This window comes from Cyanistes caeruleus, chromosome 8 (assembly GCF_971803275.1).
Source record: "Cyanistes caeruleus chromosome 8, bCyaCae1.hap1.1, whole genome shotgun sequence".
Classification (NCBI taxonomy): Eukaryota; Metazoa; Chordata; class Aves; order Passeriformes; family Paridae; genus Cyanistes; species Cyanistes caeruleus.
In genome coordinates this window covers 9,024,547-9,047,363 of record NC_141708.1, presented here as the reverse complement: position 1 = coordinate 9,047,363, position 22,817 = coordinate 9,024,547, and the positions used below count along the sequence as shown (strand labels likewise).

At 36.1% G+C, this 22,817-nt stretch overlaps 1 protein-coding gene across 8 annotated transcripts in view; it reads left to right on the top strand.

The window, feature by feature from the left end:
• VTI1A (vesicle transport through interaction with t-SNAREs 1A) overlaps window positions 1-22,817 on the top strand; it is a 257,073-nt gene that overhangs the window by 38,103 nt on the left and 196,153 nt on the right. For 4 of the 8 annotated variants that reach the window (XM_086900491.1, XM_086900490.1, XM_086900494.1 and 1 more), the window contains exons 4-5: window positions 12,725-12,802; window positions 19,198-19,218. In XM_086900491.1, coding sequence (XP_086756617.1) covers window positions 12,725-12,802; window positions 19,198-19,218 — 99 coding nt within the window. The remainder of the gene's footprint in view (window positions 1-12,724; window positions 12,803-19,197; window positions 19,219-22,817) is intronic. The other 4 variants (XM_086900492.1, XM_086900493.1, XM_086900495.1 and 1 more) reach the window with 1 other exon arrangement.

The window sequence follows — 22,817 nt, the reverse complement described above, 5'->3', positions numbered from 1 at the left end:
GTATTATTTTGTGTTGTATTTTATTTCTACTCAGCCTCTTTTTTGTTTCAGAGCACGGAGTTACCAGAAAGAATTAATTTGAAGAACATTTTTCCACCCTTTGTATAGTGCTCATACTGAGGATCTGTGATCTACAGTAATTCTTATTCATTTGGAATATAGTAATTTGTTCCTGTCAGCACAGGGGCTGGTTTGTTGTTTTAAATTGCTGACTTTTGTTTTTGCTGGCATGCTCCCCAATAGAAATTGAACATCTGACAAAAATCTATTTGTATGACAATTCAGTCGAGATAGGTGCTCTGTGTTGCCTAACAGTACAGTTTGGGGTCCCCAAGATAAAAGTTGACTGAATGCCAAGATTCTAGTAGAGCTTGTTTGTGCAGATAACAGAGGTAATCCATGTTCCTTAGGTCTGTAAATGAAACAAAAGAGAAATATGTATGTGCACCCTTCACTTTGAGATAGTGGACTGGTAGTTTCTTCTTAATAACCATGGGGACAATCCAGCCTCTGAGAAAAACAGGACACTGACACCAGGGATGTTCCTGTATGAAATCAGAGTGATTGGGAGAGTCTTAGAGTGCTTCACCCCTTTAGCAGATAGTAGTATTCTGTGGATCTGGTTTGTGGCTTTGTGGTGATTTCTCTGTTTATGTGGTTTTGTCTGTTTAGTCAGAGTTGATCCATAACACACTGGAGGAGGGAATCCAGCCACTGGGTCTTGACTGTTTTTCCCAGAGTGATAGAAACAAATGTGTCAGGTTTAGTGGCCATCTATGGAAATACTGCTTAGGAAAACATATACTGATTCCTACTGGTCCCCTGCAATGATTCTTTCAGGATGTAATAAATGACTGAAATATCCTTTTTTTGATGAGATGTTTAGATCCAAAATGTGAAATACAAACTAGGAATCCCAATGCTCTAGCAAACATTTTCTGATAGAATACTTTTTAAGGTGCAAGAATTGCTTTTCTTCTTTAAATAAAAATATACTTCTAGTCAGCTGTGTGCAACTATGCTTCCCATTTTCCTGCTTCACTGCAGAATCACTTATGTTTTGGAGTTAATACTCAAGTGTCAGTCTTGTGATATACTGCAGGATCCTGTACTATCAGCTATATACATCTTGTTTTAAGGAAGAAAAAAAAGGTATAATCCATCACCCAACAATGTTCTAAACTTTTTCCATGAGGCCACTACTTCAGAAATCTTTGAATCTATTGTGATCCTGTCATAAAGGTTGTCACTGTCCTGTAGAACCATAGAGCTGCTCACAGAAGCAGTGGACAGTGGTAATGGACAAATGACACTTGCAGATGACCACTCCTGTTCATTGAGCAGTGTATGATGCTGTGGGGGATCTGGGAGAGGGAATTTAGGAAAGGACCCAAATATCTGAGCAGAGGGAAGGAATCAGTAGGAAATGGCAAAATGAGTGGTGGGAAAGGGAACAAAATTATGTTTCATCATTCACACTTTGTGCTAGAAAAAGGTAAGTACGATCACACTGGAGGCAGCATGGGATAAGGGGAGGTAGGAAGATACAAACTGTGAAAGGCATAAGATGGAAAATTTTTGAATGATGGGGAAAGAATGGCAGGTCTAACATCTGAGATTTTGATGGAATAGTTGTTCTTGCTCTCTAACTTTGTGAGAGTTCATTTTTAGGTTGAAATTTTAACCTGAGATTATTGCATAAATTTGAGTCTGTCTTTGAATACTCAGGAATCAGAAACTCGGATATGTGCTACACAGTGGGATTTTTTTCCCTTTAGTCCCTTATATTCTTTCCACATTGGTTTTACATGTCAGGTTCATGAGTTGGTGTTGAAAGTATTATGTTTGCCATATGCTATCAAACTTTGTTTGGCTTTATATCAGATCATCTGTGTTTGATGCTAACAGCTTTGTTATACCAGAAGCTTCTACAGTGTGCCATGCAAGAACAGCTGCTGGGGTGGAGGGACAGATGTTTGGTCAAATGGTACTGGGCTTTTCTTGCACTTCAAAGGAGCTGAGCAGAGATATAATATGAATGTATAGTTCTATTTTACTAATATGAATAATTTGAATATTTGCCATAGTTTATTAGGAGATTGGGAGAGCAACTGAATAGCATGAGCTTAAATTGGAAAGTAATTCATTAGGTAATCTTTCTCTTATTCTGGAATTCACTGTGTAAAGATGAGATCCTCAGGATTAAATTCTTATTGCCGAAATGTGCTCCATGGAAGAGATGTTACAACACTCTGTGATACAAATTAATTGCTTTTGATGCTTTAATTGTTCACTTCTTTCTTTGGAATTTCACTCCAGTTTTTTCAAGTGAAAAGTGGGATAGCTTTTGAGTTTAATCTTTGTCCTAATACTGAGATCTGAACATCTTTCTTGTTGTGCATGAATGCCGTTCTTCAGTTGCTATTAAAATAAAAGAAATATTATTTAAGCAGTAACCACCAAGGTTTATTATTAAGTGTGAAGCTCTTAGATATACCTCAAACTCCCTGAACTACTGATCAACAGAAACAGGCAGCATTTACTGAAATGAGAATAATTCCATCCCTGCTCTGTTTCTTAAGTTTTCCCCTTATTATCCATTAATGGCCACTATAGGAGGCAGTAGAAGTTCTGGACTAATTGAAGCTTTGACTGAGATAACAGCCTTTATGCAGTCGTACATCAAGTGAGACTTCCCTTAAGGTTCACACTACATTGTCTTGACAGTGAAAATCTAGGCAGCTATAAACAAGATCAATAGAAATGTGTAAGCATTGTTGGTGACAACATAGGAACAGGGACAAAACAGAAATACTCAGTGAATTTTTAGACTTTGGACGTCAGTATTTAGTATGAAATGAGCTACTGCCGGTATTGGTGTTGCTCATTATTCTTCATGTGGTATGCTGGTCCACTTGGAGGCAGAATTCCTGACTGCCACAGGTAACAGGAAAAAAACAAGTTAGATGAGGCTTGCCTATCAGAAAGACACTTGAAATACCAAATATATGTAAATATCAATACTTTCCATAAGTATACTGCCTTTCCCTTTTACTGTATTATTAGACTTAAGACTTGAGCTCTGAAGAAATGAACAAAGTAGGGAATGGGTTGGTATGGTTATTTTTCATATAGATATGTGTATTATAGTAATATTTTTTCATCCATTTAGAAATGAATATTTTAATAAGTATTTTCACTGGATGAGGAGACTGAAAAATGGAGAGGCAGTACAAAAAGGAGGAGGACTTTGGTTGATAAATTAGAGGTAGTAGATTTTTGATAAATTAGAGGTAGTGGATTAGTTACTGACTTTTATCTCAGGATGTGTAAAGCAAGAACTGCTCATCATCAGCTTGTGATAAAACTAGAAAATGCCATGTCTGAACATCGGGCTAGTATTTTACCATATTAGCTATTGATTTAACACAGCATGAAACAACTGGTGCTGTCCCAGTAGTGCCTGGTGGGGAGCAGTGAAAGTACAGATTCACTCCCCCATCAATCTGCTGCAAACTTCAAAGCCAAATTGTGGCCACTTAACTACTAAAATTACTAAACTCAGACAATTTTTATCTTTTTCAGGCAAGGCAATGTCTCTGTCTGCAAGTACATATATTCTAGAAGGAAGGAAAGGAATCTCAGCTAAATCACATCAGGGCAAAAATAATAAATTCAGGAAGCAGGAACAGCAAGATCCAAAAATTAGTTTTGATGGGGCTATGTTATACACTGAGTATTTTTCCTCTTCCTTTTCATTAATCAACAGTTTGAGCTAATGTGCTTATTGATCAGAATGTTTGCAGTGAAATACACAGAATGAGTACCATGTGGATGTACTCATATGCAAACTGCCATAATTACACCATGTCTCTATTTAATTGTTCTTTGCATCAAGCATTATTTTATTTTTATTTAATGGTAAAGTCAGAAATTATCATCTGCTACTCTCATGGAATAGGGTTCTTCATTTGTGATTAATATTCGTAGGGGTCAACTGAAAATGTCTTTTTCTGTTATTATTTTCAGAAATATGTATCGATATGTGATATGTGACTGGAAAGATGCTGCTGAGAGAGAGTGTGTGTGCTCAGTAAAGAAAAGACAGTGTCTAAAAATAAATTTTTATGGACTAAAAGGTATTTTTGGAAAGGTTTGTTTAAGTTTCTTTGATTTAAAATAGATCCTATCAGAGTAGCACAGATGTAGTTGGGACAATTCAGCTGCTTTAGAAACATCTCATTCTCCCTGCCCTCATTCTGGATGTCCAAAATGAGATCTGTCTTTATGGCTTCATTTTAGTTTTTACACATGGAGTTCACAGTGGACAAAATGTATAATTTATTAAGAGAACTGAGCTCTGTAGCAAAATTGTACTTTTAATTGGAAAGCCTAAAAAATACCATCTTTCCTGGGCTTTGCCTACTGTTAGAAATCCAGAGAGTGGGAGAGCTGAAAAAGATGATGGTAGTGTTCAAAAATGGCAACTGGTTCAGCCCAATTACAGGTTTTCATTTACAGTTGCTGATCTCCATAGTGTGAAGCCAGAGAATGTAGGTACAGACTGATAAAGGCAATTAAGTAGCAAATAGAGGAAGGAAGTAAAACTTGGATGCTTTTTTTTCTGGGAAAGGAAGGAGCTGGTGGAATGTACCAGCAGGTGTCTTGTTCCTGTTAGCAACGGGAACCTGGGCTCCAGATGGAGATACTGGCTGAAACAAAAGTATTTTAATGAACATTTAATGTTTTGGTTTATCTGAGATGTTTATCATCCTTCACCATGAGCTAATTAGTGTGAACTAATTAGTTAGAAAATCTTGAACCTCCTTAAGATTTTTTCCTCCCTGCTTTACTGTGTTTGGGAGAATTCTCTTTAAAAGTTGGCATTCTTATTAAACCTTCTCCCTTGGAGGAAAATGGCTCCATATTTTCATTTTCTCAGTTCATCTGTCTGTTGGTCCAACACGCTGGAGTTTATCTTCCATCTCCAAGCCTTACAAAACTTTTATGTGAATTACACTCTTACCACACAGCATAAAGTCTTTGGACCACAAAAAAGCCTGAAGTTCATGATCCTGATGTGTAGTTGCTCCTTGTCCCCTAAATAGCATTATTTAGATAAATGAAGCTGTGTGGTAAAATAGACATTGTTAAAAAAAGGCACAAAACCAAGCTCATAGTAATAAAAGAAACCACTGAAATATATGATTTAGGTCATTACAGCAAGGAGATGAGTTGAGATGACCAATGAAGATTTCATAAAAGAAACATAAGCTTTGTAGTGTGCTTCTAAAAGGCACTAGGAGTTCTCTGTTACACCATTATCTTTAACAAGTTTCCCTAAAAGGTAGTTTTGCAGAGAAACTTGTAATTCTTATATGTATATTATATTTCAAAGACCTGCTGAAGTTAAACCATTCTCAAAATAAGCTTATTTTTGTAGCCTAGTGCTGCTGGTCTTTAAGTTATTCAGATCTCATAGAGACTTCTGTAGAAAAACAGCAGCCCCTATGATATAAGTGACTGACTTCCAATGCCTCACATGACTTTTTAAAATCTGTTTTAGGGGTGAGAGTCTTCTAGGATTTGACATAGTAAATGAATTGTTTTAAGTGATCATATTGATATCCTTAAATATTTCTGCAGGTTAGCCTGAACATGAATTGAGGATCAATTTATCTGTCAAGAATACTGCCTTGATGTTGGCTGTTCCTATTCTTTGCACACAGATGGTTTTTTTTGAGGCCACAGTCTGGATGTGTCTTTTTTCACTTCAGGACCAACTGTGAACCTGTGCTCTAAACAGCAGAATTTATCCCACTTAGTCCCCAAATTACACCCAAATTAATTGTCAATGTGTAGACTGCTTTGAACCTGCATCAGGTGTGGTCTTTTACCTGCGGTATCTTTATTATGAAACAGTTGTCTGAATTGGGAAGAGAGGGTGTTCCCCCCTCTCCAGCCTTGCTCTTGCCTTTTATTCCAGCACTGATGATAGAAATGGTGGTAGTAAAGAAGTCTCTGCAAGTTACGAAACCTTTGTCAGTAAATTAGCCAATATATGTGTGCTATATGTATCAAAGCAGAAGGCACAACAACCAACTTTGAATTTAACAATCTAAATTGTCAGACTGGTGTTTAAACAGGTACAGGGTGGTTACAAGGACCAGGCTTTTCAGGAAGGTGGATCTGAGAAGGAATGAATTTGTGTGATCTCACACACAATTTAAAGGAATTTCCACTGACTGAATAGAGAAGTTGGTTAACTCAGACAGCTAAGTAGATCTGTAAAGATGGGCTTTGTAATGAAAGATGATAGTTTAATAATGGTCATTTGAAGGAATCCATAGAAGGGGGTTGGATGAAATACTGAAATTAGAGTACTGAAAAGCACATTACAGGAACAGACTGTGAGCTGTGGGTAACAGTGGACAGTGGAATAACTGCAAGTCAGCAGTGCAGAGGTCATGCATCACTGTTGGCATACAGAGATGTTACAGTTAAATTTGCAGATATAGCCAGTCTTCCTTCCTGCAGCAGCTGATGCCTGGCACATTTAGAGATTATGGCACATGAGTAAAAAGGCTGGCAAACTGCTGTGCAGAACAGCCCAGCACTAAAGGCACCTTGGAGAAACTATATTCTGATCAAAGAATAAAATACTGTGTATGGAGGGACCAAGGTTTGGAATTAGTATGTGGTAATTCAAAGAAGCAAAAATGAGTGGATATAATAAAAAGAAAAATAAAATTGATTTACATGCCAGGCTAAGGGGAGTTATTCCTTGTTATGTTTGGAGAGTACTATTCAAGCCCAAGCATTTACTCACTTGAAGTTTTCTATGCTCAGATTTATAACTGTTGTATTGTATTATATTAGGTTTCTTTAGATGTTTCCATAGATTTCCATAGTGATCATAGTGAATATTTGAGCTTTCTCTAAAAACAGAATGCAGCAAAGGTCAGTTAGTTTCAACTTTTTGAATTTTGAAAAATCTTTCCATTTCTGGGTTGTTAATTTCTGGTGGAAGTTTGAGTTCAGGTAAATAAAAGCTGCTTTTCTAAATGGAACAGTGTTTTCACAATAGGAATCATACTCTGTTACTCCATAAATTCACAGAAACAGTGAATTTCAGTTCTCTCTCAGGTGTTTCCTTCCCTGCCCGCAGTCGGTGCGATGTAGCAGTTTAAACATCTGCCTTGTTGGTGACATACATGATCCACTGGTCATGAGTTTCAGCTGGAAGTAGTTTTATGGGCAGAAGCTGCATTTTCCATGATCAACATAAAATGTGTTGTGTCCTCATGGGGATTTGCTTGACCTTCCTCCCTGCCCTCACCCCATAATGATACTAAAAGTGTGTTTGATGAGGATTATTGAAAAGAAGATTTATGGACCTGTGACATCTATTTAAGATGGGTGATAGTATCTCTGCATTAATTTCACATTAGCACTTGAAGTTTGATTTTTCTCCACTGTTGCAGGGAGCTGTTGACATTTGGCAGAGTGGCAGAAGACAGGGTTTGAGTTGTGTTTCTCTTTCTGAGTTGCCTGCAGCCTCTTCTCTGCGTGTGATGGGAGGGAGGCAGCACTGGGGGTGGCTGAGACACTGACTTTTGCCAGCTGACATGTGCTGTTAAGTTGATTCTTTCAATCAGAAGTTTCACTGGATTTGTGCAATAGTTTTTATTTACTTTTGGACAGGAATGTTTGGGGTTTTTTTTTTTGGTTTTTTGGGGGGTTTTTTGGTTTGGTTTTTTTTTTCAGTTTTCTTAAGGAAATGCTTGGAAGTCCAGCATTGCATCAGGTTGTATATTAGCACAGTCTTCCTGCTTCATGCACCCAATTGCTAAAAACTCAGCTACATAGGAACAGGAAAACCATTTGGAATTGCAGTCTGAAGTGTCTAATCTGTTGTCCTTGATCACCTTTACAGAGAAATACAGTTTTGAAACTGAAAATGAGGCATAAGTTTTGAAAACTGAAGTTTGAACACAATTTTCCAAATAGAAAAGAAATTTCAATTTCATTTATTTAATAAGAAATCAATTTGGGTTTCTGTTTCAAAATAAGCTTTAAGATTGTTAAATAGGGCCACTTCTCCTCTAAATTTGTTAAACTGTATATTTTCCACTTGTGCTCAGCAAAAAAATACTTAAATACCTATTCCAAAAGGCGGAGATGAAAGTGTATATTCTGCAGTATTTAGCTGTCCATTTGGGGATCAGGTCACTTTTTTCACCTTGCTTTTAGCAAGAGCAATGGCAGAAGTCACTACTGTCAAAGAACACAAAATCTGATATATTCCCACAAATTATTTCTGGTTATGTTAATCTCAAGTATTTATTTACATTTAGAGCAGGGCCAAACTCTGAAACAGATGCCTGGAGATTTTTTAAAAATATTTATATATACTTGGAAATTCTAATAAATTTTGTGTGAAAACAGATGTTTGTGGATAAAGCCTTTTTGTTGTTTACACATATTCCACCAGAAAAATCTATTTAATCTATTCTTAAAACATTGAGCCTGAAAAAATTGAGAGGTTGGGATAAAAGGATCTGCTGGGTCTTTTGTCTGAAATGCACCTACGTTTGCTCATCTGTTCGGGGCCTGCAGAGCATTAAGGAGGGGGAAAGCTATTCTTTAGTTCATGTATGAAAATGTACAATACTTTATATCAATTATTTGGCTGATTGCTGGAAGTACGTTGGAGTGAGGGGGCACTGGCTAGTTCTGGCCTTCACTAATGGGAACATTTCAGAATGTGGATGGTAATTAAAGTATAGAATGCGGAAAATTAGGCCAAAATTGAATAGAAATGAATAAGTATGTGTTCTGTTGTGCAGATGTTGGAAATAGATTATTTTGGATACCTCTTTCTATCTACATCTTATTTGGTTACCGTGTAAAATTCGGTCATACACCATGGAGATTGTTTCTCTTCCCATTACCTTCTCTGTTTTTATGTTGTGATGTATCTGTATAGGTAGTAATTTAGCAAAATATCCTGTCTGCCAGGTGTGGGAACTAGCTGATTGTATTGTAATACCAGATCATTACTTAATTCATATGCAACCTAGCCCAGCACATGGAAAGCATTATAAATCTATTTACAGTGTGGCTGGTCTGATGATAACATTGTATTAAATTCCCAGGTGAGGCAATTTAAGCAATTGCTTTGCCATGTGTAGGCCATGGAAATTAATTTCTCATATGCTTTAGTAATAGAGGAACTTCATTGGTATGCTCAGATTAGTGATATAGCAGAATTCTTACAGTCTGGTTACGTGTACCCTGCTTCACATGTAGAGTCATACAGGGGGGTGGTACTGCAGATCACAGATCTTAATTAGTTTAAGCTGAGTTAATTCATTTCAATTCTAATTTAGCTGGGCTTGCCTATGAACACATTCAGTTCTATTGGGAAATGTTAAGGCTTGGGTCAAGTAGACAGATTGTTTAAAGCCAAATTGCCAGACAGAACTGAGCAAGTGTATCTGTTTGAACAGGGCTTTAAGGAAATCACCCAATCAGTATGCAAAAATCCTGTTCATAAACCAAGAGAGATCTCCCTGGAATCAGAAATTCTTCCTTGTCAGAAGGTCTGGGTACTGTAGTACATTTAAAACAGCCCCTGAAACTTTCTGAGTGCTAAAGTTCTTGTAGAAAGTAGCTTAACCCTTTTGTATCTCTGTGTTTGGGAACATGCTACGCTCAAATGCAAGCACATTCACTGAGCAAAACCACTTGTATGCTTAGACTTTTTGTCTGGGTATATACAGGAAAATATAAAATACAAGGAAAACTTCTATATATGACAGAGCTTTGCAGACAAAAAACTGCACACAGAACCTCTTAAACCTATATTGAGCTTCCCAGAAATGCCTTGGATTACAAACTCTGTAAAGCTTCTGTCTTTTCTAGAAACATACATATAAAGTACCAGTAGACAGTGGTAACTGACAACTAAGACTAAAAATGTTGACAATTTCTTGATTTGCCTGGTTAGCTTATGTATAGAAGTCATTAACTATTTATAAAATGCATTATGAATTGGGTTCCTTCAAACTGTAGCAGTGTGTGACATTTCCAGCTCAAACTATCATTCTTGCATTTGGCTAAAGTATATATTTATAAACAGCTGATGGTTATGAACTAAAAAATAAAAAATAAAAGAATAATAATTATCGAGTTCAGACAAGCTGAATTAATCTTGGTAGCCATATTTAAAAGTGTTAGCCAATAATACTTTAATAAAAATAAGAATAGTACTTTAAGATATTGATATTTTGGACAAATCCTGAAAGAATAAATGAACACTTTAGTTCAAAGACCTTTCCTTTTATATTATTGATTCATTTGGTAGTGAAACTGTGATCAAAAGTAGTATCAAATTATTTATTGATTATGGCAAAGAGTTATACCTAATTGTAGCCAAAGCATTATTTCTTTTAATAAAATTTCTGATTTTCAGATCATGACAGATTATTACAATAAAAGAACAATGATAAAAATTTATTTATTAAGTTCAGTGGCAATGATAATAAAGGATTCTAAAGGGCCTCTAAAAATTGTATTACTGTTAACATTTATTTCTTTCCTGTGAAGTATATTCTTTTTCCTTTCTCCCATGCAGGCTCTTAAGAATGAGAATATCATCCAGCTATATCTTTCAAATAAATGATGTGTAATCAAGGACCATTTCAGTCCCTACATATTATTAGGAAGCTTGTTCACTGGAGAACAAGCTCATGAAGCATCATGCTCCTCATCTCAGTCTAATAATGATAAATACATTCAACACTAACAGGATCAATGGGGCTGAGTCATTCTGTGAAATTGTGAGAAACTGTACAGTTGAACTACTAGACCTCAAATGAGGTCTTAAGATTGAATTTTAATCAGAAGAGAAGATTATATATTTATTGGTATATATTTGTAATTTCCTTCCTTGTTTGATGTGTATCAAATAAAAATAGGAAAATAATGTAATTGAGCAATCTATGCCAATTTGTTGGCTTTTTGGTGAGAAAAGAGAAAAACAAAACCTATCTTCATATGATATTCTTGCATACTGTGGAGTGTTTTAGTCCCCCATAGTGATGAAATGAATAATTTAAACAGGCAGCTCTGATACCACAGCCTGTTTAAAGGTTCTCATTTCCTTTAATGCTGTAGACTACTTTAGCTTGGTTAGTATGAAACTGTGACAGCTGAGATCTCCAAAAGATTTGGCACAATTCACCTCTTGCCGTGGGTCCATGGTCTAAGGCTTTGTCCTTCCTACTTACATCTGTAGCTTTAGGATATGATCTAAATCTGAACACTTGCAAGTGAATCACAAATGTGTAAACATTGTAACAATCATGTTAATGGTAATAAAGTGGAGCTACACAGTATAAAGAGCTAAAATGATTTGCTCTGAGGTGAGCCGTACAAGGCTTACTTCACTGCTAGGTCCCTTGCACAAAGGGTGCCCCACTTCCAAACCTCTTTGTTACAAAGGTGATGAATTTCCCTGTGCTCAGTAGAGTTTCTAGTGTTTTTTTCCTGTGCCTCAGTCCCAAGCACAAGTTTTGGCATGATGGCCCAAGCAGGGAAAGTTTGAGGAGGGATTCACTTTTTTGGAGCTTCTGCTGGTAGTCACTATCATGGCAGGGTGTGAGGGAAGCCCTCATCAATAAAAAAAGGCCCTGCAACTCAGTTTTTGTTACTCTTGGTAGATTTCTTCCTCTGATGAGGTGTAGAAATCACCATAACTACTCTGAAAAAGAAAAAAAAATAGACAATATGCTAAAAGTTCAATCCCTCCTTTAATGGAAGTGTGGTAATGTTGGCTGAGTAATAGCCTGTTATTTGGCAAACAGAGAAATTGAAAGCTGGGCTGATCTTCTTATTGTGGACTTCCCCATTGCTCCATTAAATCCTTTGCTACCTTGGTAATCATCACACATTTGCTTTCCATTGCTTGGCACTTGATCTGGTTTAGAATCAACATAATTATCAGCTCAAGAGCAAATCTGGTGCTCATAAGCTGTGAATTTACTTAATATCCTGTCTGTCATAACAATCCCATGGATGACTGTCTCAGTTTTGTGTTTTGTGTTTCCATGAACTGCTGAAAACCAATGTTTCCTTGTGCTGTTATTTTCTCTCCTTTCTTTCACTCTTTAATTTCTGATCCTTTCCCAGCAGCTTTAGCAGCAAAGAAAATGCTTGTTAATTTTCTGCATCTTTAAATTGGATCAGATATGTCACGTGTTGTTCAGGTTTGGTTTTTGTTTGGTTTTTTTTTTAATATGGGGAAAGCTTAGTCTTCCTTTCCTGTCTGGTGGCATTGCTGCCATGGCTGTTATGTTGTGTTCTGTGACCTGCTAGCAAGTGTTCTTCAGAAAAATGCATTTGGTTCCTGCACTGGCATTTTTTCAATGCTTCTGCTATTAGTGTGTATTGCCTCACATGTTATGTATCTCGAGCTTCACAGAAGCTCCTTTCATTGCTGCAATGTTGAAGGTGTGACTGCCTTAGAAACACTGTAATTTTGCCATGCAGATTTGTTAAGGTGCAGCAGTTGAAGAACTTTGTAATAAGTTCCACTTGCAGATTTTTTTTTAATCAAATAGGTATCCATTAGGGGGCTCTCGAGGTTTAAGATGATCAGCCTTGATACCAATGGCTTCGGAGCTTTACTTCCTAACCCTTTTTTCTTTTTGTTTTACAGAAAAGGTCACGAATCGCCTACAGTGATGAGGTGCGGAATGAGCTCCTGGGGGATGACGGGAATTCCTCAGAGAACCAGGTAGGATGCTAATCAAGAAGCCCTAGTGGGTGGCTGGAGGGTGAAGGAGGTCACTGGCACACTGGGCTTCTCAAGCTGCTCCTTAACAGCATTAGCAACAACTCATGTGGAAGTGATACTGTTTAATGCAAAGCTGGGGTCTTAATCAACTTCAAAATGTTTCTTGGAGATCTTACATTTAACCCTTTAACTTGTGATCACTGTCTGCTATCTCAAAAAAAATCTTTTCTTCTCTTTTCTTTATTATTTAGTACTTAAGAAATAACTTGAAACACGCTGTTTGCCGACAAAGCCAAGGTCTTCACCTCAAACACATGTAAAAGGAATAAAAAAGTACATAATGCAGCTTTGATAATAATGCAGTATAATTAAATCAACACTGGCAGGCAAAACAAATGAAAGTGCGCTCTCAGAATTAGGCAGTATCCCACTCAGTTTCCTTGTGTGATTCCTTCTTTAACCAGATTTTCTCTCCTTGTACCAAAAACACAAGTTGTACTAATAAGAGCGTGCTTTCATAATGCATGTTGTACTAGGATGCAGAGTGCTATCCACCTCTTCTAATGAATGAAAGCTTGATAATCCTGAGGCTTTTTTAAAATCTTGTACCCGTACTGTTGTTCTGCATACTACAGTGAGGATCCTGCTAGACTACTGAAAACTGTAAAGGCAATGCTTTATTCAGGAGACTTTGACCCACCTGTTAATATTTCTTTTTTGGGATGAAACTTGTCTGACACTCTGTCTGAAAGCAGAGTATTTCTTTTCTTTTTGAAATTTATGTTACGAAATTCTTGTATTATTTTGAGTTAGAAGTTAGCTGAAAGTTTTCCTACAGGTCATATTTTCTCTTCTGACCAGATAGAATTATTTTGCTGATGAAGGAAAAATTGTTTAAATGTTTACTTAATAAATGTGTTATTAAATAAGGAAATTAATCAGAACAGTGTTCTGTAATTTTTCTCTATCTTCTATGCCCGGTATAGGCTCAGCTCCACTAAAGACAGAAAAAATAAAGTCTTGGAGACTTACCTGGTGCAAGGACTTTCAAAACACAGACCTCATAACTCCAGTCTTAAAGAGTATTTTAAACATGCTCTGTAAGTTTTAAACTCTGTAATAGACTTGAATTCATACATGAATGAAATTAGACACAGAGTACGTTATCTGAAGGCATAAGACTGCAGTGTAGCAGCTCTGATATCTATGTGAAGACTTAAAGGACATTAATCTTCATATTTATATATGATAGAAAGGGAAGATTCCAAAATTTGAGTAAAATAAAGAGGGGATTTTGTACCTAAATAATGAATTTTTGGAGATTATTTTTGGGAGAAGTTTCACAGTCTGTATGTCATGATTGTAAATGCAGTCTTGTGAAAGTGTCAAGGTTCTCATTTTATTTCTCTTAAGGTGCTGCTACTTTTACATTTCAAGAAAAAAAATGTGTGAATTCAGACATAAAAGGGCAATTGTGATAAGAAGCTTTACTTATAACAGAATATCTTATGTGTAGGGATGAGATAAAATATTTTATTTTCACTTTTTAAAGAATGTTTAAATAACTGGTTCATGTGAGCACTTTTTGTGACTGATGATCTTTTTTTCCAAACTTGGTGGAAGAGACATGTTCTCATCTCAAGGAACTAAATGATACCTGCAAACATTTGTCAACTTAGGGCTTTTTCTTCCAAATGACCCCTATTTAAATGGAAGAAAATTTTGGCTGCTGAAGGACTCTTGTATAGTTTTTTAGGTAATGAAAATCCTTTTATATAGTCCAACTTGAAATTATTACCTCTGTACCTTTTAAAGTTCTTAAATCCTTTCTTAAAAAATACAATTAAATAGCACCATAAAGGAGTCACCTGATTTCTTTTAAATATGTGAATGCCACTATTTTTAAAATGCATTCTTTATTGTGTTTTTTCAATTATAAATATCACATTCTCTTTTTCTTATTAAATATCTTTATTTATACTTGTACTTATATACATGTAGCTAGAGATGCAAGCAGTTAGTACGAAAACTTCAGCTGGTATTGAGCTTATTAGCATGTACAGCTTTCAAAATCAAGTGTAAGGTTTGGGTACTTACCAGACACTGAACATGAGATATTGTTGTGTTTAACTCAGTAACCCCAGGTCTAATATGCTTTCACTCCTATACATTATTGTATCAATAGAAAACCTGGAGTAAATGATGAAAGGATTCTCAGGTATAACTTAAGCCATATAAAATATTTGAAGATGTTTCAAATGCTTGCTTTTGTTTTGTCTGGTGGAAATAAGTATAAGTACATGGACTGATCATGACCCTATTATTGTAGGATTTTTACTTCTCAATCAGTTTGGATTAATTAGTGAAATTAATTAATTAATTAATTAATTAGTGAAATTAGTTTAACTGAAAAATGGTGGATTTGTTTTCCCCAATTTAGTCACCAACTATGAAAGGGGAGAGAAAGGATTCCTTTCCTGATAGAGGAGGTGTAGAAAAAAATTTCCAGCTCAGAATTGCTCCTGTACCAAACCACAAATATTGGTAAAATCTGCCAATAGAAATATGGAGTACCTGGGTAGCAAAGGTTGTTACCCAGAGGCAAACCAGAGATATGAGCTGTTGGTCTTTGTTGTAGTGATAAACATTTGCATGATGTTTTTCCTGGAGAGAGAAGACAAAAGGAACTTAATGCTTGCTGGCTAGTATGACCATATTAAAAAGCTAGAAATAAAACAAGTCACTACTGGAAAAAATAATAATCTGAATCTTCTCCTCATTCAGCTTCTCTTTTTTTTTTAAGTTGAGTTTCAAAGGTACAATTGCAGCAAGCCACAGCCAAGTTATAAGCTGTAATGAATAGCATGATAGGTATAAGTTTCCAGTTGTTCTCTCAGGAGGAAAGATTGAAATTGAAAGAACAGACTGGAAAATAGTTAATGGTGATTTGTCTTTTGTCTTCTTCATTTTCCCAACATGTCTCCCAGAAGTAGCAGCCATTGTGTCTAGATGACACTTAGAATAACTTGGAATACAATTCCCTTATGATGATTATACCAACTTGAAACTGCTTTTACCAAATAGAACATATAGAAATTTCCTGTAAGAAGTTCTAAGAATTATACAAGTCTGCTGCTGGAAGCTTCTTTTGAAATAAATGCAACTTCTTTTCATGAGACAGGTAGTGATAGAGTGCTCCTAATGCACCTAGAGTTCAGTAAAGTAATTGCTTAACATATGTTAATTTCTTCTTAATTTGAATCATGTGAAAGTAATCAGATGAGACACTTAGAGGTTGAAAACCAAGAAATGTCCCTTCTTGCATAAAAAAAAAAATCCCACTTCAAAACCCAATTCCAAAAAACTACTGTGTGCTTGGGGTTGTTATTTATTTTCCAAGAGTGATCTTAAACAGGCTGTTGCTTTCAAGTCTTGTTTGTCATCCTGGCCACCAACATGTAGCAAATCCCTTGAAAGTTTTGAGATTTTTAGTGCAGTAATACACTACCTAAAGTTGTAGCTTCACTTTAATAATAATAGAACTGTTTTATGTAGCAATTCGTATGTTTTTGAGGAAGTATACGTTGGTTAAATCGGAAATCTCTCTCAACTGAAATTATGTGAGGTTCAGTATTATCAACTTTCTTGAGGTGGAACAGTGTTCTTTTCTCTTTTGCAGCTATGCTCATTAGTAACTTTAAATAAATTCACATTGGTTTAAACTGCTTATCCGTATACCCATACATTCTATATGTGATTGGTGGTGAACAAATATTTTGTGTCTACTTAATTTCTGACTACAAAGTTGTGATAATATTAGATTTGGGCTTGCTGTGCATAAAGTGTGTCAAACTTCAGCTATAGACCAGGGGGTGAAGTTGGTCAATTTAATTCGCCGAGATCTAAAGAAGGTCGGTATCATTTCATATAGCCCTGGCAGAGCAGATCATTACCAGACACAAATCTGTTCGTTACATGCCGAGGGTTTATAGCAAAATAAATAGACTGTCATCATAAGTTCAGAAAATTGTGTGTTCGACCCACGATAATGTGTAAAGGGCGTTTAATAGAGTTCAGCATTTATTCGTTATCTATATGCGGACAGAGACGGCGGTGGCGTTATCAGCTTTTTAAAAAAAATTCGGTAGTTTTGTGTGTCACGTGAGGAGCCTCGCGGCCACACGCGTGCGTGCACACACACACACACTCACACACACACATCCCATCTCGCTCCCTCGCTCTCTGTGGTGCAGTTTTGATTTTAGTCACAGCAGAAGGCTTAGCCACAAGAGATTCCACTGGTTCAAACCAGTGTAAACCAGATTTTTTTTTTTTAATTTTTTTTTTTTTTTTTTTAGCCTACAAAGGAACAGATTACGTCTGGTATCGAATTCTGTATTGCAAAAAGAAAAAAAAAGAAAAAAAAAAATCTTTGTTTCAAAAATATGCTGATTATCATAACCTAAAATGGTGGCTGCACACGGCTTAATGCTGTTTACAGTTCAGGAGTGAGCATAATAAAAATAATGTTTCAAAATAGAAATGTAAAGGTAACACATTTTCATCAAGAGCATTGTTAAATGGGGGAAAAAGGCATCTTTTGTTAATTTGAATGAATATCTTTCAGCCAATGTTAAAAAAACCCCAACCCTCGCCCATTACTTAGCTTAGCTGCAAATCCCATGCAGAGCTTAAATTCAGCCATGCAGCACAAACAAGATAGAACATTTTTGTTTGGGACCTATTGAAAAAACAAATGTGCAGCATTTTAAAACTCTCATTGATTATAGCAGGGTGGCATGCCCGGACGGGCTCTATTGCGGGAGAGTCGTTTTAAACTTTGGCCCTTTAAGTATCATAGTCAACTGAAGAATGGTGGCCTCAGAAAGAAAAGATAGCTATGTGATCAACTCCCAGATCGTCTCTTTCTAAAGAGCCTTAATGTTTGCCTTTTTGGGGAAAAAAAGGGGGGGAAGAGCTGGAGAAAGAGACCAATTTATGATAGGCCAAGCACTTGAATTTAAGCGCTGGTTTGGCCGGCAATGCAGTTTTCTTTATACCCAATTCTAGCAAAGTTCCTGTAGCTGGTGCAGAAGAGCTGGCCCAGCTCAAGTCGGGGTGGTGTAGGAGCCCTCCTAATTACACCTCATTAGAGCCTCTTGTCCCTTTTGGTAAGGGGGTGAGGCGAACCTTCCTTTTAGGCGAGCCATATGAAACAATAGAGAATAATGGAGGTTCTTTTGTTTCCTTCATGCTGGTGAGACTTTATTAGTAGTAAACATTCTCAGCTTACACATGTGTTGAAAATTAGTGTTATGAAACTGTAGGTGAAGTATCAGCATAAACTGAGATAATTGTGTAGCTGTTGTAATTTCAGACTGGAATCGGTGAGAGAACTGTAATTTTTTATAAAGGGCCATTCTTGTGTAGATATTTGTGAGTAATTATATATTTTGTTCCAATACAAATAATTTATCTCTCTCTCTAAGGGGCAAGTGTATTACAACATAGCTTGATAATCAGGCTGGGGTTTTATTTAGTTTTATAGTAAAGCTTCCAGAGCAATATTATTAGTGTTAGTGTTAGATTGTGTTGATTTACAAGCATAAATGAATAAATATAAATTTATATACTATATAAGCATACACACTCTATGTGTCTATATATATACACACTGTATAGTGGTCTGGATCAAGAACCTGGAATGGGACTTTTCTGAGGGAAATATGTTTCATGTTGTTCCCTATTCCTTTGTCTGTTTTTAAATATGCTATTCAATAAATCATAGTTCTGAGCCATTTAACTAAGCTGCTTCATTTTTTTTACCTGGCAAAACCCCTCAGTATGAAGTTCAATAATAAAATTAAATAATATAGTTACAGTAGAGCTCAGATATATAAAAATTGAAATACTGAAATACATGCTATGAAGATGCAGTCATCTATTAATAAGTTAGATCTGCTAGTAAAATAAGAAATCAGTTGTCACAACTAAAATATACAGAAAACATTCTGAAAACTTGTATATACAAAACCACTTCAGCTGTACAATCTTCGAAGAGAGGAATAGTAAACTTGTTTTTTTCTTTATAATATACACTTCTATGAAGTCATTCCCCTTTATTTCATGATGGTGTCTCAGATGTGGTTTAAAAGAGAATTTCACACTATTCTCTTTGTTTAATGTGACAGTGTGAGAAAGTGATCTTTATTCGTTCAAAAAACTCTGCATGTAGTCTATGTTTAGGTTCTTTTAATGTGTTTGTCTGTGATTTTTAAATGCTAAACATGTAAACAGATAAATTGTCAATGTTAATTCTGTATCCTGTCACACAACTGATCTTTCTTTCCTGCCATTTCTTTCCTTTTTATCTTTTTTGTGCGTTCATGTTGCAGTTGATAAAATTACGTGAAGAGGTGAGTACTTTCTTGCTTTTTGTTGTCTAGCTTTCCCTTTAAAGCTGAGTTTCTAAATCTGAAGTAGATCTTTTTGTTCATTGTTGCAGGGAAATCTACACAAAGCAAAAATATTGATTACATTGCTTTAAAATATTCACTGTTGTGCCTCTTTTTCCCTAATAATTGTATACTTACATAGGAATCTCTAGATCAAACCTTAGAAATTAACATTCTTTGATAGTGGAATTTTTTTAAAAGGCACTAGAAAAAGAAGGGTGGAAAAAAACTCTATTATTTGATCTCTCCAAGAATACCATGATCAAATCAGGTACAGTAATAATCATGTTTGCATCACAAAATCTTTGATAGGGAAAGTACATTTATACACTGGCATTGAAAGTGAAAGCATTGCTTTGGTATAAACCTTTGCTGAAACATTTTAAAAATGACATGGTATTTCACAGTGTTTTGAGTTTGGTGTGAGGTATTTAAATAGCTTATGCCTTATATTGGATATTTTACACCCACTGAAAAACAGTAGAGAGACCTACACACAAATATTTATTATTTATTTGTGATTGCTGTAGATCTGTAGGTGTAACACTAGAGATCAGTATTCCAGAACACCTTTCTTCCAGTTATAAAATGACTCATAAATATTTAGAGTGAAGCCTGTTTTAATGGTCAGTCCTTCAAATGTTTCAGTATATTCTCTGAAATTAATCTCTGCTTTTGCTTACTGTTGTAGCAACAATATTAGAATTGCTATTTTTTTATTATTTCCTACTAGCCACTGGAAAGAAGGGCTGAGTAAAGTCAAGTTTACTTACAGGACATATTTCTGAAGGATTTATACGGAGAGCTTGGACCAGTGAAGTATTTGAATAAATATATTTAGAAACACAAGTATTTTAACATCACGTATTTGTCTGGTATCTTCTTTGTGGAACATGTGTGCCCAGTAATGTATCAGTAATATATACTGAACTCTGCAGGAGAGGATTTGTAAGTTTTAGAAATGCTGATGACAAAGAATTGTAAAGTAACCATATTAAAGACAATTACAGAGAATTCTTAAAACCAGATAATTTTGTAATACAGATACTTCACTAGTTCCCTGAATGCTTTATTTTTCCCCTCTTCTTATAGAGCTGATATTAATATGGAAAAGCTACAGAGTAAAAGAGTTACCGAGAAAAAATTAAATAAAATAAACATGTAGCCACATGAAAGCCTTCCCACCACTGCTGAGCTCCCCTCCCCAATAGTCCCAGTATTTAAACAGATGACAGTATTGTTGCAAGGGTTTATATAGCCTGATTTCTGAGGTTTTTCAGAAGAACAAGGTTAATTTTCTCATCCCTTTAACAACACCTGCATGTCTGCTCCTGTGCTTTTGCAGAGAGTGCAGTAGGATCATTTTTGTTTGCAAACATAAGATTATAGTTTTATAAAGATTCCTGATTTTTAAATTCAGTCTGAAAAATTAGTTATATTTAAAGAGCAAAGCTGCTGCTTATCTGCTTTTCTTTTTGGAATAGCTTTGAAGACAAGTAAGAAAATTCAGGGTGTTATTGCAAAGGCCTGCAACTTGGGAGCTATACTGAACTCAGTCATGCCTTTTGGATTTTATAAATCCTCTGTGTTAGCCACCTAAAAAAAATTACATTGCTTCTGGTAATTTTCTTTAATTTTTGTGCTTTTTCTTCCTAGCTTCCTAAGTTACTTTTTCCTCTCTCTGCATATAGTGAAAACAGCAGAAAATAAACTAAATAAAGGGATTTATTACTTTGTCTCGAACAAAATTATGCAGGTAGAGAGAAAAATAATTTTAAACTGAATTGTTGGCATTCTGTTCTCTGCATGCAAGTACCCACTCTGTGCTGGATAGGTTGTAAATGCAATGGTGTTTTTATACCCAATGCAAAATGCACATTAAAGTTTAAATGAAGGCTAGTGCAGTGACTCAGGCATAATTCTTAACTCGTCACAGAGCGAAACATCAAGGCGTCCCCAATTATAGTTCTCCTAAGGAGGTATGAAGTGATCTTAAAAGAAATTGTGGTTTGCCATACTGTTTGTTAATAAAATCTGTGCTTCCTCTCATTACAAGGCTCTATTCTCGCACACTTGCCGTACACAGGCTTCCATGGAGGCTGTGTCGCTGTGTCTTTTGAGCTCCTGAGATCTCGATTTGAATCCAGCCCACATGGAATGACTAAATCTCTAGTGATAGCGTGCCACTTTGCAAAACTTCCTTATGTTCCTTATTCCTAACTCCAGATAGAAGCTGTTTCTGAAGCTGCAAGACCGACTGAATCACCTCTCTACCCCCCTCACAGGGTGCAGGGGATACTGTGGGAGAAGGAGTTTAGGAGGGGTGGGAAGCAGTTGGAAGCATCAGCTGCTGCTGTAGGGCATTGATTTCATGTCCAAAGGACAGGGTCCTTCCAAATCCAAACAATGCAAATGACACCACCCTTTATAATAAAATTAGGTTTCATTATAGAATGCCTTGGGTGGAAGGGCTCTGAAATCAAGTTAAGAAACGGCTCTGAGTTAGTGCTAGCACCAAGTTCACAGGGCTTTAGTATTCTAATTGCTCGCATTAAGACTGAACTGGGATGGTAATTTATTTTATTTAAATGTGGCTTAAATGGTATAGAAAAACATGTAGTCACATGCTAATTCTTTCTGTTGGGTAGCTCTTTCAGCTTGTGATTGAAATCTGATTATTTCCCCCTCTCTCCCTTCACATAGCAGAACAGTGTTTTCATTTCCGTATACAGCCCTCTACATTTGTTCTGTGATCAGTGCTCTACTCCTTGTGCTCACTCCCAGCCTTTGGTGGTTTTTTAAGAATCTCCTCTCTAACTTTTAGGATTCTTACCCTCTAAACTCCTTCTTTTAATGCCCCACACCTCCCACCCTCTTCCCCTTCTACTTTTCTTTCTTGAGAGACATCTATGTGGATGTTATGTTTCTGAGGGTTTTTACAAAGTTTAAAATATTTAACAGTAGTTCAATATCATTTGGAGGGGTACTATTTGGAGAAAGGCACCATACTATTTTTTTTCTTCTAATGGGCAAGGAAGAGGAACTAGCAGATGTTATGAAAAGATGCCTTTTTAAAAATAATTAAGCAAAATTAACACTAATTATCTAGATTGACCATGAGTACTAAGAACATTCACCACTCTAGTTGCTGTCATGATTTCAATTAAAGCATTGTAGCTTGTGGTTTTAAATTTTATTAAGTGCTTGCGCTGATTATTTTTTTCTTGGTGGCCTGCCCCCCATGAATGCAAAAGCCTTTTTTGCAATTTACTCTTAACCTATCCACTGTGTATTAGACAACTCTATTAATTATTATAGACTGTTATTGCAGCTTTCCTGACCTTCACATTGGGTCCTATCTATGCTGATCTAAATGCATTGTTTTAATGATTTCCAAAAAAAAAAAGAAAAAAGGGGGGGGGGGAGGAAAAAAAAAAAAAAAAGAAAAAAATTCAAGGCAAGCTTTGATGTGGCTTTAGCTGCCTCGATCGTCTGGCCGCATCTCAGAGATGTGTCACCTATGCCGGGAGGGAATAGGGAAATCACGTTTTGAATGGTAA